Source organism: Coregonus clupeaformis, unplaced genomic scaffold (genome assembly GCF_020615455.1).
Source record: "Coregonus clupeaformis isolate EN_2021a unplaced genomic scaffold, ASM2061545v1 scaf1944, whole genome shotgun sequence".
Classification (NCBI taxonomy): domain Eukaryota; kingdom Metazoa; phylum Chordata; class Actinopteri; order Salmoniformes; family Salmonidae; genus Coregonus; species Coregonus clupeaformis.
This window is the reverse complement of record NW_025535398.1, coordinates 21,279-35,003: the sequence shown is the minus strand read 5'-3', so window position 1 is coordinate 35,003 and position 13,725 is coordinate 21,279. Positions and strand designations below refer to the sequence as shown.

At 44.5% G+C, this 13,725-nt stretch overlaps 1 protein-coding gene across 1 annotated transcript; it reads right to left on the bottom strand.

The window, feature by feature from the left end:
• Nucleotides 1-3,399: 3,399 nt before the first annotated feature.
• LOC121564515 (SCL-interrupting locus protein homolog) lies at nt 3,400-9,957 on the bottom strand. The gene is made up of 6 exons (XM_045218985.1): nt 9,579-9,957; nt 8,315-8,444; nt 5,575-5,815; nt 4,676-4,832; nt 4,036-4,355; nt 3,400-3,745 (listed from the first exon to the last, which is right to left on the bottom strand). Exons 1-6 carry the CDS (start codon nt 9,807-9,809, stop codon nt 3,400-3,402), a joined length of 1,425 nt encoding a protein of 474 aa, XP_045074920.1. The 5' UTR covers nt 9,810-9,957.
• Between the last annotated feature and the right edge of the window lie 3,768 nt (nt 9,958-13,725).

The following is a 13,725-nucleotide window of genomic DNA, read 5'->3' as shown; positions in this document are numbered from 1 at the left end:
GATTCTCTGGTCTGATAAAACCAAGATTGAACTCTTTTGCCTGAATGCCAAGCGTCACGTCTGGAGGAAACCTGGCACCATCCCTACGGTGAAGCATGGTTGTGGTAACATCATGCTGTGGGGATGTTTTCCACAATTCTATGTGGAATTTTCAACTCAATTTCAACATATACATAGTTCTGATGATTATGTTGAAATTAGATTGATGTAACAACCTGTTAGTCAGGTTAAGTTAATGTGTTTAGGTTTTACCCTAATTTCAATGTTTACAAAGCTGGTTGAAATTAGATGAGAACAGTCCCGGTTGATTATTTTTTTTTCAAATATATTTCCACAATATGTTGACAAATTACGTTGAAACAACGTTGATTCAACCAGTGTGTGCCCAGCGGGATGTTACCACTGGACATATGGCGCTGAACAGATAACCTTTTTGATTTGCAGTAGGGGGAATTGCATTGAATCAAATGATTAATGTACAATTATTTAACACCAGTAAGAGAGGGGTGCCCCTAGTGATGTTGATGATGTCAATTATGCCACCACATCAGATGTGGGGTATCACCTTTGGGGTCTGAATTCAGTGGAACAATATTCAATCAAAACTGCGAGATGAGAATTCTTTGATTAGAACTTAGATGTCAACATACAATTCAAATTCTCATCATATAGATGTCACAAAGGTTACATGATTTGGAATGTTTACCGTTACCATGCAAACCTGTTTGTTAGTTCCAATTCTACATTTTTTTTATGTAAAATTCTCATTATCAAAATGAAGAAAGCAGGTAAAACATGGTTTCGAGCTTGGTGTTCTTTTTTCTTTGTATGCTGCTTTAGCACCACCGAGACCAAAACCAGAACTAGAAATGGAAGAAAACAGCGAAAGATCAAAGAGACTGAATTTATCGAATTGACTGACCTTGGGAAAAACACTTCATTCAATGGATCATGCAACACAGCTGACCATTGGCCATACTTCCCTCCAAACCTCCTGCCCTCACCACCCCTGGAGCAAAACACAACCATGACAGAGGAGATATTTGGTGATCTCGCCCTGCTCAAGCCTGGTCAGTCCATGGGAGATGCCTGGAACACTTCAGACATTAGGTAAACATCATTACAGCGAATACTGCATTATGGTACTTGTATGATCTTTTAATTTAATGACCCAATAGAATTCAATAGTTCTGATTTCCCTTGAAGACTATGAAAAAGGTAGTCTGGTCCCATACTGTACGATGATAGTTGTCTACAGCACATCCAGTACAGTATGGAACCAGACCAGGAACAAGGTGTTACGTCAGGCTGTGTGTATCCCATAGAGCGGAAGAACCTTGTCGTCTTGAGGTTATGAAGAACCAGACAGGCCTGTGGGGCAGCAGTGTGCAACGCCAGCCTCAGCAGACTTCACCAGGCAATCACCTCAGCCACGCCCTGGGCCAGTATCTGGACTCCACCACCATACCGATGACCTCTGACCTCCAGAAACTGGGCCTGACCTCTGATTTCATGAAGGTGCCTGAGGAGACGCTGTTTATAGAGGTGTGGGACCTCGGGGAGGGCGCAGGGGACCATCGCTATAAGGCCAAGTGGGCAATTACCGAGGAGCACGGCATTGTGCTAGACCAGGGCACCTGGCTGCAGAATGATGACAACTGGTGAAACCACACATGAAAGATGTTGGTGAACAATTATCTTCACCTCACGATTCATAAGTGTGAAAACATTAAAATACTTTATTCCGGCATTCCTTTTATTCTTTAATCCCTCCAACTTTGTATCCAGTACTAGAATACTCCTGCAGCTGCATTACTACATGGATGAGTGAAAACTGTAGTTCTGGTAAACAGATGTGATGGAGAAAGAGAAATCAGTGACAGGTGCAGGGATAGGATGAATATATCTGAGCTACACTCTTACTCTGTGCCGACATGCTGTTAGCGTATGAGATTAACCACATTTTCCATTGAGCCCAGAATAGGCCATTCCCCCCACAACATTAGCTTTAACCAGGAGCCTAGTTCTAGCACAGATAAGCAACATTTCACAATTGAAATCTCTAGTACTTCTCTCAATTTCTTCTATATATGCCTGTTGTGACATGGCAATTTTTTGAAGAGCGGTGAGGAGAGGTTAACAGTGTCTGTCGGAGGGGTGTGAAAATGCTGCAGGGATTGAAGGCTGAAGGCTGAAGGCTGGGTTGGGGTGGGCATTGTGGGACTGTAGAGGGCTAACTAAATAGAATACAAATGTACATTCACAAAAGAAAGAAACAACCTTCTGTGGAAAACGTAAATGAATCAGGTACATATTTATTGAGGCAATCTTAAATAGAAAGTTCAAAGTTGGAAATGAGAAATAATGCTCGAGGCATTTCATGTAAACACACACAAGAAAAACAATGCAGCATGAAAGAAACGTAAATATTTACAACATTAAAAACTGAGAAGTACAACAATTTGGCATGAATGTAGTCTGTTTCACCATGTAATCAGACTTTAAAAAATCCCAACATTGACTATAAATAGGTGCACATCAATTACCACGAGATTGGTATAGTGGTTATCAATAAACGGCCAAACTGTAAATTAAATAGCTTTTACAACGGTTCAGACAATTGGCATCCATGGCATGTTGAAAATCAAAAGCATTTAAAATAAAAATAGATAGAAAGGACCTAGCTGCCACCATTGAAAAGAGCTACATCATGACACTACACCCTCCTCCAAGTGGTAGTAGTAGAAAGAGGAGAATCATTTTGCTCACAGACAAAAGAGCACTGTGGTGATTTGGTAACAATCTCTGTCAATCAGCGGTCACACACACATTTATACATTACAATGAGCACCATGAAGATTAAAATAAAGAGGCATAATTGTTTTTATTGTAAACAAAAATGTATGGAAGCATTTAAAAACCTCTTACTAAGGAAACAAGCAAACTGACAAATCCCAATGGATTCGACAATACATTTCATTTGTCATTTTGAGTTCCCTTTGCATTAGTTCCCATGGGTCCTTTAGAAGAGTTTCGGCAGCTGTCGAAGTCTACTTAGGTCCAAGAAATTTCCCATCGACCCTTCTGGTTGAGGACACTCCCTCTGCATTTTTCCAAAAAGATGGCCGCTGTTTGGCGCCATTCTCCTTCTCCAAACTGTGTTTGGCGCCGCGGGCCAAAAGCTGCATTTTAGGACGCAAGTCTCTGAGTAGCTGGCTTTGAGAGTCTGCATGCAGTGCCTGGGGGTGGACAGGGTCGGAGTGGGGCAACTCGTTTGTGATGTTTTTCAGAACCAAACCTTTGTGCTCCCACTCTCCTAGTCCTTCTTGTTCCGGTTGAACATGGAACTGTACAGTGTATCCCATCTCCGATTGCTCCCCCTCGGCCCTCTCCTCCTCCTCACTCCCGCTCCCCTCCTCTATCAGCCCGTATCTCTTCATGTACTTGCGGGTGGCTAAAGACATGTTGTTCGGAGACAGAATACTGCTCTGTCCCATGGCGCTCTTCTCCGTTGGGGGCTTCTCTGAGAGCAGTGTGCAGGGGCTGAACCTGGGACCGGGCCCCGGGGGGCTGTTGCCCTCCCCCTACAGAGAGCCTGGAGAGCTGCTGGTCGCTTAGGTATCGGAGGGCGATGGCGTTGGCCTCCAGGCTGAGGTCCACGCTGCCGCCCCACATGCTGGTCCCCATCGACTCTGGGAGGGTCAGTCTGCTGATGACCGCCTCTGGGTTGATGCCGGCCAGGGTACTGGGGAGAAGGAAACGGAAGCTGCATTTTTAAATCAAAGTTACAGGAACACCTTCTGCATAATGTAACCTACGTAGCTAAATTATGTCGAGCTTACATGAGAATGAGCAAGAAAGTAAGAGAAACAGCCACTGTAATGGCCCCTATTGTCATGTTAGAATGGCTGTAACCATCATAACGCGTCCATTTTCCACAACTGAAACATCCTCTTGTTATACCATAATACTACTACCTCTATGACCTACGTGCAAAGATGGTCAAGTAAACCTGAAACTTCAAGGCAAACATACCTGGCACTCTCTACAGAGCTGCGCGTGGTCTTGCCCCCGGGGTCGGCAGAGTCCAGGTCCACGTTGACCCCTAGCTGCTGCAGCTGGCGCAGCGTGGCGTGGAGCACCTGGTCCCTTCCTCCTGGCTGCTGCTCTACTTTGGGCTCCGGCCTCCGGGAGCTGACGGGAACAGGGCTAGGGGATGACTGCTGGGACTGACAGTGGGACACTTGTCTAGGGGACAAGCTGTGTCTCTCTCGCAGTGTGTATGAGGTGCTTCGATCTTCTTCCTCTTTGACCTCCTCGTTCACTGATCCCTGGAGACGGCTGTTCACTTGGCCCTGTGGAAGGATGAAGAACGTCAGATCTTTATTTATAAGCGCTTTTCATATGTTTAGGTCCAAGTGACAGATAGTCAAAGGGATTTCACAGGAGGGAGGCTGGCCACATAACATGTTGTATTAAGCATTTCACTGCAATACTAGGTTCTGTTGAAACATTCTCCAAAGAAGTATACCAGGATGAAAGACGGTGCAAATACAAATACATAGCCTAATTACTTGGAGCCGTGCTCATAAGTATATTTTTTTCTTCCGCAAATCATGGTCTCCTGTTGACATACATGGAGCAAATAAAAGTCCCTATAAAAGATGACTCTTACCAGTAGATCCTGATAAAACCGCTGATCGTCCTCCACCGCCCTGGGCTCCTGACTCTTGGTGCCGTCCCTCTGTGGAGACTGGGACTGGTAGTACATGCTGGCACTCTCCCCCAACACTGGACTCTGGAAAGAACAGTCTCCAAATGCTGACTGAGTCCTGCAGGAAATGCACAAAAACACATGCTGTTCATACTACGGTTAAAAAAATACTTTACTGAAATGGCCACAAGGTGGCACCAGTGTTCAGATGGTGTTCAGCGGGTGAGCCGTCACAGTTGGTGACAGAAGTGGTATCACACTTCTGACGCCAGTTGTGAGGGCTCACCCTCACGTGCATATTTTCACATCACCCATGTTCTCCTGTGGCTGGGTTTCAGATTGAAAGCTTGGTCTATTCCATTCTCCCGAGTGGCGCAGTGGTCTAAGGCACTGCATCGCAGTGCTAGCTGTGCCACTAGAGATCCTGGTTCGAATCCAGGCTCTGTCGTAGCTGGCCGTGACCGGGAGACCCATGGGGCGGCGCACAATTGGCCCAGCGTCGTCCAGGGTAGGGGAGGGAATGGCCAGCAGGGATGTAGCTCAGTTGGTAGAGCATGGCGTTTGCAACGCCAGGGTTGTGGGTTCGATTCCCACGGGGGGCCAGTATAAAAAAATATGTATTCACTAACTGTAAGTTGCTCTGGATAAGAGCGTCTGCTAAAATGTAAAAAATGTAAAATCACTGAAGCCTCGTTCTTGTGAAATGGAGGGAGTAAAATGGTGTAAACTGCCGTTCAGAGTTCTAGGTGGTGAACTACAACCATTACTTTCTTTCATTCTTCCAGTCAATTCAAACTGAGGGCTGGGCCAATGGAAGACAACAAGCGTTCAGTTTGAAATGCAGTCAACCGTTCTCTTACCTCTGGTGCGTTGACTGGTTGGATGGTGTGCCTGACACCCGTCTCTCTCTGACCCCGCTCTCTTCTTCCGAGCCATCTATGTGCCTGCTGTGGGTAAGGCTGGCACTGCCAGAGCTCCGACTAGAGGAGGCCCTACTGCCATCGGGAGCGCCAGGCACTGTGTCGGTGTGCCACTCTGGCTGTGGGCGCTCCTCATCGCGAGCAGGGGCATCGACAGGGACGCCCCAGAACAGACTAGCACCTACACAGCAGGGAGAGATGCAGTTAGTCAACTAAGGGTGCGTTTGTAAATTCACTCTGGCCATCTACTCCGATTTCAGAGCACTCTCGTCTGAGTGTGCCAGAGCGCAGAATAACTGATGAATTTACGAACTCGCTGAATATGACCAGTGTCAGTAAACGTCAGCAAAAAAACATAATTCAGTTGTTGCCAACAGCACAGTTAGTCAAATAAAGTAAAATGTTATTGGTCACATACACATACAGGTGCAGCTCAATAAATTAGAATATTGTGGAAAACTTAAGTAATTTCAATAATTTAACTGACAAAGTGAAACTCATATCGTGAATTAATTACACAAAAAGTGAAATAGTTCAAGGCTGTATTTTTTAAAAACTTGATGATTACGGCTTACAGCTCATGAAAACCCCAAATTCAGTATCTCAGAAAATTAGAATATGACATAATACAGACATGTCGGCCTTCTGAAAAGTATGTTCTTGTACATGCAGTCAGTACTTGGTTGGGGCTCCTTATGCATGAATCACTGCATCTATGCGGCGTGGCATGGAGTCTATCAGCCTGTGGCACTGCTGAGGGGTTATGGAAACCCAGGTTGCTTCGATAGCGGCCTTCAGCTCATCTGCATTGTTGGGTCTCGTGTCGCTCATCTTCCTCTTGACAATACCCCATAAATTCTCTATGGGGTTCAGATCAGGCGAGTTTGCTGGCCAATCAAGCACAGTAATCCCATGGTCATTGAACCAGGTATTGGGACCTTTGGCAGTGTGGGCAGGTGCCAAGTCCTGCTGGAAAATGAAATCAGCATCTCCATAAAGCTTGTCAGCAGAAAGGAAGCATGAAGTGCTCTAACATTTCCTGGTAGACGGCTGAGTTGACTTTGGACTTGATGAAACACAGTGGACCAACACCAGAAGATGACATGGCTCCCCAAATCATCACTGACTGTGGAAACTTCACACTGGACTTCAAGCAACTTGGATTCTGTGCCTCTCCACTCTTCCTCCAGACTCTGGGACCTTGATTGCCAAATTAAATGCAAAATGTACTTTAATCTGAAAAGAGGACTTTGGACCACTGAGCGACAGACCAGTTATTTTTCTCCTTAGCCCAGGTAAGACGCTTCTGACGTTGGCTCTGGTTCAGGAGTGGCTTGACACGAGGAATGCGACAGTTGTAGCCCATTTCCTGGATACGTCTGTGCGTGGTGGCTCTTGATGCACTGACTCGTGCCTCAGTCCACTCCTTGACAATCCTCTCAAGGCTCCGGTTATCCCTGTTGCTTGTGCACCTTTTCCTACCACACGTCTTCCTTCCACTCGAATTTCCATGAATATGCTTGGAAACAGCACTCTGTGAACAGCCAGCTTCTTTAGCAATGAAATTTTGATGCTTTCCCTCCTTGTGGAGGTTGTTGATGACTGTCTTCCGCACAACTGTCAAGTCAGCAGGCTTCCCCATGATTGTGAAGCCTACTGAACTGGACAGAGACCATTTAAAGGCTCAGGAAACCTTTGCAGGTGTTTTGAGTTAGTTAGCTGTTTAGAGTGTGACACCTTGAGTCTACAATATTGAACTTTTTCACAATATTCACATTTTGGGGTTTTCATGAGCTGTAAGCCGCAATCATCAAGATTAAAACAAATACAGCCTTGAACTACTTCACTTTTTGTGTAATTAATCCACAATATATATGAGTTTCACTTTGTCAGTTGAATTATTGAAATTACTTAACTTTTCCACAATATTCTAATTTATTGAGCTGCACCTGTATTTAGCAGATGTTATTGCGGGTGTAGTGAAATGCTTGTGTTCCTAGCTCCAACAGTGCAGTAGTATCTAACAACAGTGCAGTAGTATCGAACGCTCTAGATAACCAGCTCTGCTAGGGCAAGTAAAATGGTCAGAGGGAGTTTCTCTCATTTGTATCTGGAAGTAGCTAGCAAGCTAGCCAACTTTAGCCAGTTAGCTTGGGTGCTTGACTGCCGTCGTGAGGAACGCTCGGATCAACCCTACTCCTCGGCCAGAGCGTCCAGTGTGCGCTCTGAACGCTCCGAGAGCGAAACACTGAATTTACAAACGGACAATATGACAACGCTCTGAATTTACGCCCAGAACGCAGTCTGGCACTCCAGAGTGAATTTACGAACATACCCTATATGTGTAGTAAGCAAAATGTCTTATCAAGACAGTTACACAACAAAAGAGTAACCATAGGTGTATTGATACTGTGTATTGATACTGGTTAGTCCGAATTCACTTTTTCTATTCAGGACACCTGGAGAAAAAAAAGGCCATGTTCTCAGTAGATCGCAAATGAACCATAAAGTGAGAAATACGATTTTCACAGTGCTTGAAGAGACTAGAGCGTCACACGGTCTTGCAAAAACAAGCACAGTTCGAAACGGGAAAGTGATAGGCCTAGAATTGGATCAAAATGCAGTGGATAGACAAACAATGACCAAGATTGCCAGAAGCGGTGATGAATGAGTCCAGTACCTGTGCCAACAGCGATGCTAACACTTCTCTTGGTCTGTTGTCCTGGGGAGGTCTGTGTCTGGATGGCTGCCTGCTCAGTGGATGGAGAGGAGCTCTCTCCTTTCCCTTGGGCCTCAAGTAGCTTCTGGATCTGAAATCAACAGGGTAAGAAAGGTTGAGAACTCCTGTTCTAAAGCTTTAAGATTGTGTAATTTGGTACAGTGTCTGATATCCACAATGACACGGTGAAGCATGGTGGTGGCAGCATCATGCTGTGGGATGTTTTTCAGCGGCAGGGACTGGGAGACCAGTCAGGATCGAGGGAAAGAGGAACGGAGCAAAGTACAGAGAGATCCTTGATGAAAACCTGCTCCAGAGCGCTCAGGACCTCAGACTGGGGCGAAGGTTCACCTTCCAACAAGACAACAACCCTAAGCACACAGCCAAGACAACGCAGGAGTGTAAATGTAATGAGTGGCTTCGGGACAAGTCTCTGAATGTCCTTGAGTGATCCAGCCAGACCCCGGACTTGAACCCGATTGAACATCTCTGGAGAGACCTGAAAATAGCTGTGGAGCGACGCTCCTGTTTTTGCTTTGTCATTATGGGGTATTGTGTGTAGATTGATGAGGGGAAAAAAACATTTTATCAATTTTAGAATAAGGCTGTAATGTAACAAAATGTGGAAAAGGTCAAGGGATCTGAATACTTTCCGAATGCACTGTAGCTCTCCCACAAGAAGACTAAAAATATGAACCCTTTAAGACTTAGGTATAACAGCCAGAATAAGACAAGTGAAAGTTATTTAGTCTGTAACTGTAATTGGAAAATCCCATTGACTGGCAGAATAAAATCTGGCCCAATCCAGAATCGGGTAAACTACTACTACACAAGACAAATGACAGACACCAAATTCCCAAAACAGATGTTTGGTTTGTCAGTCATCACCAGTCCATGTATGAGCAATACAAATAGAGTGCTGTTCCCATGCTACATAAACATAACCTGCAGTCACCTCACCAAGTGATACACAAACTGTCATTAGGAGAATAGTGGAGAGAATAAGGGGAGTAATTGTCCAATGCGAATGTGGGGTACTGTCCCAACAGTAACAATATCCATAATCTTATGAATGTGAAATTGAGTGAGTACCTAGCCTAGCATCTCATCCGAGTAGTACCTACCTCTCACCTGATTAGTACCTGAGTAGCACCTACCTAACCTAGCCCATGTCTCACCTGATTAGTACCTGAGTAGCACCTACCTAGCCTAGCCCATGTCTCACCTGTCCTCCCACCAGCTGCAGTAGGGCAGTGTTGAGAGGCAGCAGCTCGATGTCGGTGGCGATGGCTGTCTGGTCAAAGGGGCAGGCCTTGCGGTGCAGCTTGTTCAGGCACATTTTGCAGACGGTGTGTCCACAGCCCAGGCTGATGGGCTTGCGGACACTCTCCTCAAACAACTGGGTGCAGATGGGACACAGCAGGAATTCCGTCCATTGCGGCGCTTGCACAGGCATTGTAACCCACAGAGGTCTCTAGGGGAAGCACTGTGGCTTCGACAAATGCCTTCCCTTTCAAATAAAGGTCGATCCTTCAGTGTGTTGGTGCGTTGCCACGTAGGGTGTTTTATTTTCAAAACAAAGTGATGCAAAAGATCTGACAAATTCCACTGGAATCAAAAACTGTTCTGAACATCAATTTTCTTCTAAACGTTCAGACACCATGAACATTCAGTATGTGGTATGACCTGAAAGACAAAAGAGAGAGAGAACAGTCAACTACATACACCAAACCCAAATGGCAAACAGATTCATCCTGTGGGAAGAAAAGAACATCCACATTTGCTTAACTACCTAACTATGCTATGACCAGCTAAAAGCAGCAATGGTGCAGCAGATGTTCTGAATTTGATTCACTTGTCTGCCCTTTCAGTAAAGGACAAAACCAGCTGGACGTCAATGAGACTCCCCTGTTGTCTTCACTCTGTGGTCTGGGAGTGTTGGGGTATCCCCCAGCAGCAGTCGTGTTCACTAAATGCTAGCAGGCTGATGAGTTACTTACAGTGGCTATTTTAAGACCCTTCCTGTGTCCAATAAAAAGCGCTCATCTGAAAACAGGAAGTTTGGGGCTTCAATTGGGAGACAGCTTCTTGTTGCTGTATACGAACAGGTTACCATAACTGAATATCCGAATTTCAGCTGCAGAAGTGAAACCCTAGCCTAGATGTAATACTGCAATTGATGAGTGAGGAGTGGAAAGAAACATAATTTCGACTGTCTCACCACATAACAAAGCATGGAGTTTCACATTATTTGTCACAGCTCTTTATGTAATCACATCCCGAACTATGATTCACTTCATAAGCATGTCTGAGCCTGTAGACAAAACACCTTTCTGCTGCTATGTTGCTGTGACCCATTAGCCCGTATCAACTCCCTTTTCTACTAGAATTGATTTGAACATCAAGAACAATATCTAGGATGCCAATACAAAAGTCTGCTGTGTAAACCTCTCTTATACAAGTAGTGCTCTCAAATGCATCGAAACAAGACACAGCCCAACCCCCCCCAAAAAAAAGACTCACCGCAAGAAGTTATGGATAATATGAAGAAAATGCATCTGGTGCAACATGAGTGGAGAGACAGAGGCTAATCACTCGTTAGTTTGTTGATTATTTCCAATTATTAGGGATTTATTATTCTCTTAGATTGATGGGATGACTAACTTAGAAGGAGTGCATTCTTGACTGGGCTAATGTAGGTTGTGACACCTGGGGAGGCTGTGATTGATGTGAAGGTCTGTTTTAGTGTGTAAGGTAGGATAAGGATTGTGTCTTCAAATGCTAGACTATAATGGTTCTTTGTGAGCTGTAAGTCTTCCTTTGACATGGGAGTGATGTCTAGGGGAGCTGGCTCTTCTCACTATGATGGGTTGTTGTGATAATCTTGTGCCTGGCTGTAGTGTGCAACAAATGGCGCCGAGGAGATGAGACCAACCCCATGAACCTAGGATTGGCTGAGAAACTTTAAACCACGCTCAAGTCTTTACTCTAATTGGCCAGCAGAGAAGTGGGAAACTTTCTGTCAGGGTATTTGGGTATTGTTTCTGAAAACAATGTGTTAGTTCTCTGAGAATGCCCTGCGTGGTATTACAGTGGACCCGTATATACGAAACATCATATTTACCATTGAAGGTTTTTGCATTAATTAAAATAACTAGTATACCTTAGAAGTCGTCTTGACCTCTTTTTGTTCCTAATGCCAGATTTGAATTGACGCAACTTTGACAATTGGTGACCCCGACGCGATCTGGTAGAAGGGACTTTGCTGGGTAATGTCCGGCACATTTGGTCAACTCTTTCATCGAACCGTATGTTTCACAAACTGCCCGGGCTTCTAAAAAGGTAAGCAGATACCTGTTGTTAAATAACCAAAGATCTGCACATTGGCTTTATCCAAATTAATTTTGTGAAACAACTGTCTGATGTAAGTGAACTAAATTATGAAACTATTATGAGTAGATAAGCACAATATTGTGACATGCAAGCCTTTGGTAGATGTGATGTTTAAACCTTGGTACCGTAGAGTATTGTTTCACCGGCACGTACCAGAAGCCTAGGTACGGATAGGATCGGGAAATAGTACTGAAGTCTCCAGGCTAGGATCACCAGGGGTGAGAACTGGATGACACAGGGAATTATTGGCTAAGGGCGTTGGCTACTGACACATATCCAGAAGAGATATGGCTAGGATCAGAGGAGCGCCAAAAATTTTAGTTGAGTATTGTTTCTGAGACACATATCCAGAAGAGATATGGCTAGGTTCTGAGAAAATACTGAAGTCTCAGGCTAGGATCACCAGGGGTGAGAACTGGAGATACAGGGAATTATTGGCTAAGGGCGTTGGCTACTGACACATATCCAGAAGAGATATGGCTAGGATCAGAGGAGCGCCAAAAATTTTAGTTGAGTATTGTTTCTCTGACACATATCCAGAAGAGATATGGCTAGGTTCTGAGAAAATACTGAAGTCTCCAGGCTAGGATCACCAGGGGTGAGAACTGGAGATACAGGGAATTATTGGCTAAGGGCGTTGACTACTGACACATATTCATCGAGATATGGCCAGGATCAGAGGAGCGCCAAAATTTTAATTGAGTATTGTTCCCTTGACACATATTCAGAGAAATATGGCTAGGTTCAAGGAAGATACTGAAGTCTCTGGACCACAAATGGTGGAACCGTGAGATACAGGGATTAATTGATTAAAGTGTAACGTTGTGGCACATATCCACTGAGATATGGCTAGGATCATAATGGCCACTTAAATTTTAGATAGTGTTACGCTACCGACACGTATCAGAAGGCTAGATACGGATAGAGTCAGGGGACACTGGGTGTTGTTGTATGCATGAGTGCGCGAATGATCACAGACGAAATAAAATAATGAATAGGGGTTATTAAAAATAATAAACTGGTATATTAAGACGTTTGTGGCTGCCCAAACGGTATAATTTGGGAATACATGTTGGGTATGTGGTTGCTTAAACCATATAACCCGTTAAAAACAATTGGGAACATAAAGCTAAAGTGATGAATTGTGTGACTGAACTAGAACGTTTGAATGGATATATTTGAAATATAACATTTGGTGTTTTACATAGCATAATACTGCTTTTGAAATAGTTATGTCGAAGCAATTTGGTTTATTATTTGATGTAATGTTTGACGTTTGACCCTGTAAAATACTGCTTAAACAATTAGACTGAAATAATTCGGTTTTACGTTTAAATATAAACGTGCACCAACTTTAACTAATTAGGTGGGAATTATTTGATTTAATAAATGGACTGGAGTACTTTGAGTAACGGCGGAATATTGGAGGCGCGCTGGGACGAGAAGCAGCTCCTCACAGCTCCTCAAAAAGGTAGAGTTGCGAGGGGAGGGGCTGGAGAGAGCGAAAGTGTGGCTTTTGGAGCCAGAAAATAATGGCAGTTGACTGGGAACGCATGTGGGTATCTGACGAGAGGGTGTTCTAAACTTGCTCACCGAACGCAGACGTGCGTTGGGTGAGAAAGTAGAGAATATTCACATTTGCGTTTTTGGTAATTTGGCAGACGCTCTTGTTTAGAGCGATTTATGGGAGCAATTGGGGTTGAGTGCCTTGCTCGAGGGCACATCGGCAGATTTTTCGCCTGGTCGGCTCGGGGATTGTAATCGGCGACCTCTCGGTTGTTGGCGCGGCGCTATTGGTCACTAAACTGCCAGCCGCCCCATATGAGTTTAAAGATTGGGGTGTTGTTGGATAATATGATGGCGGAATAAACTGACCATAAGTAATGTTGTTTTAGACGTAATGTGTAATATAGTACAAAACAAATAGAGGGTTAAATTGAACTAATTATCATGGTAGAGCTAACGTAGTACAGTGAGGG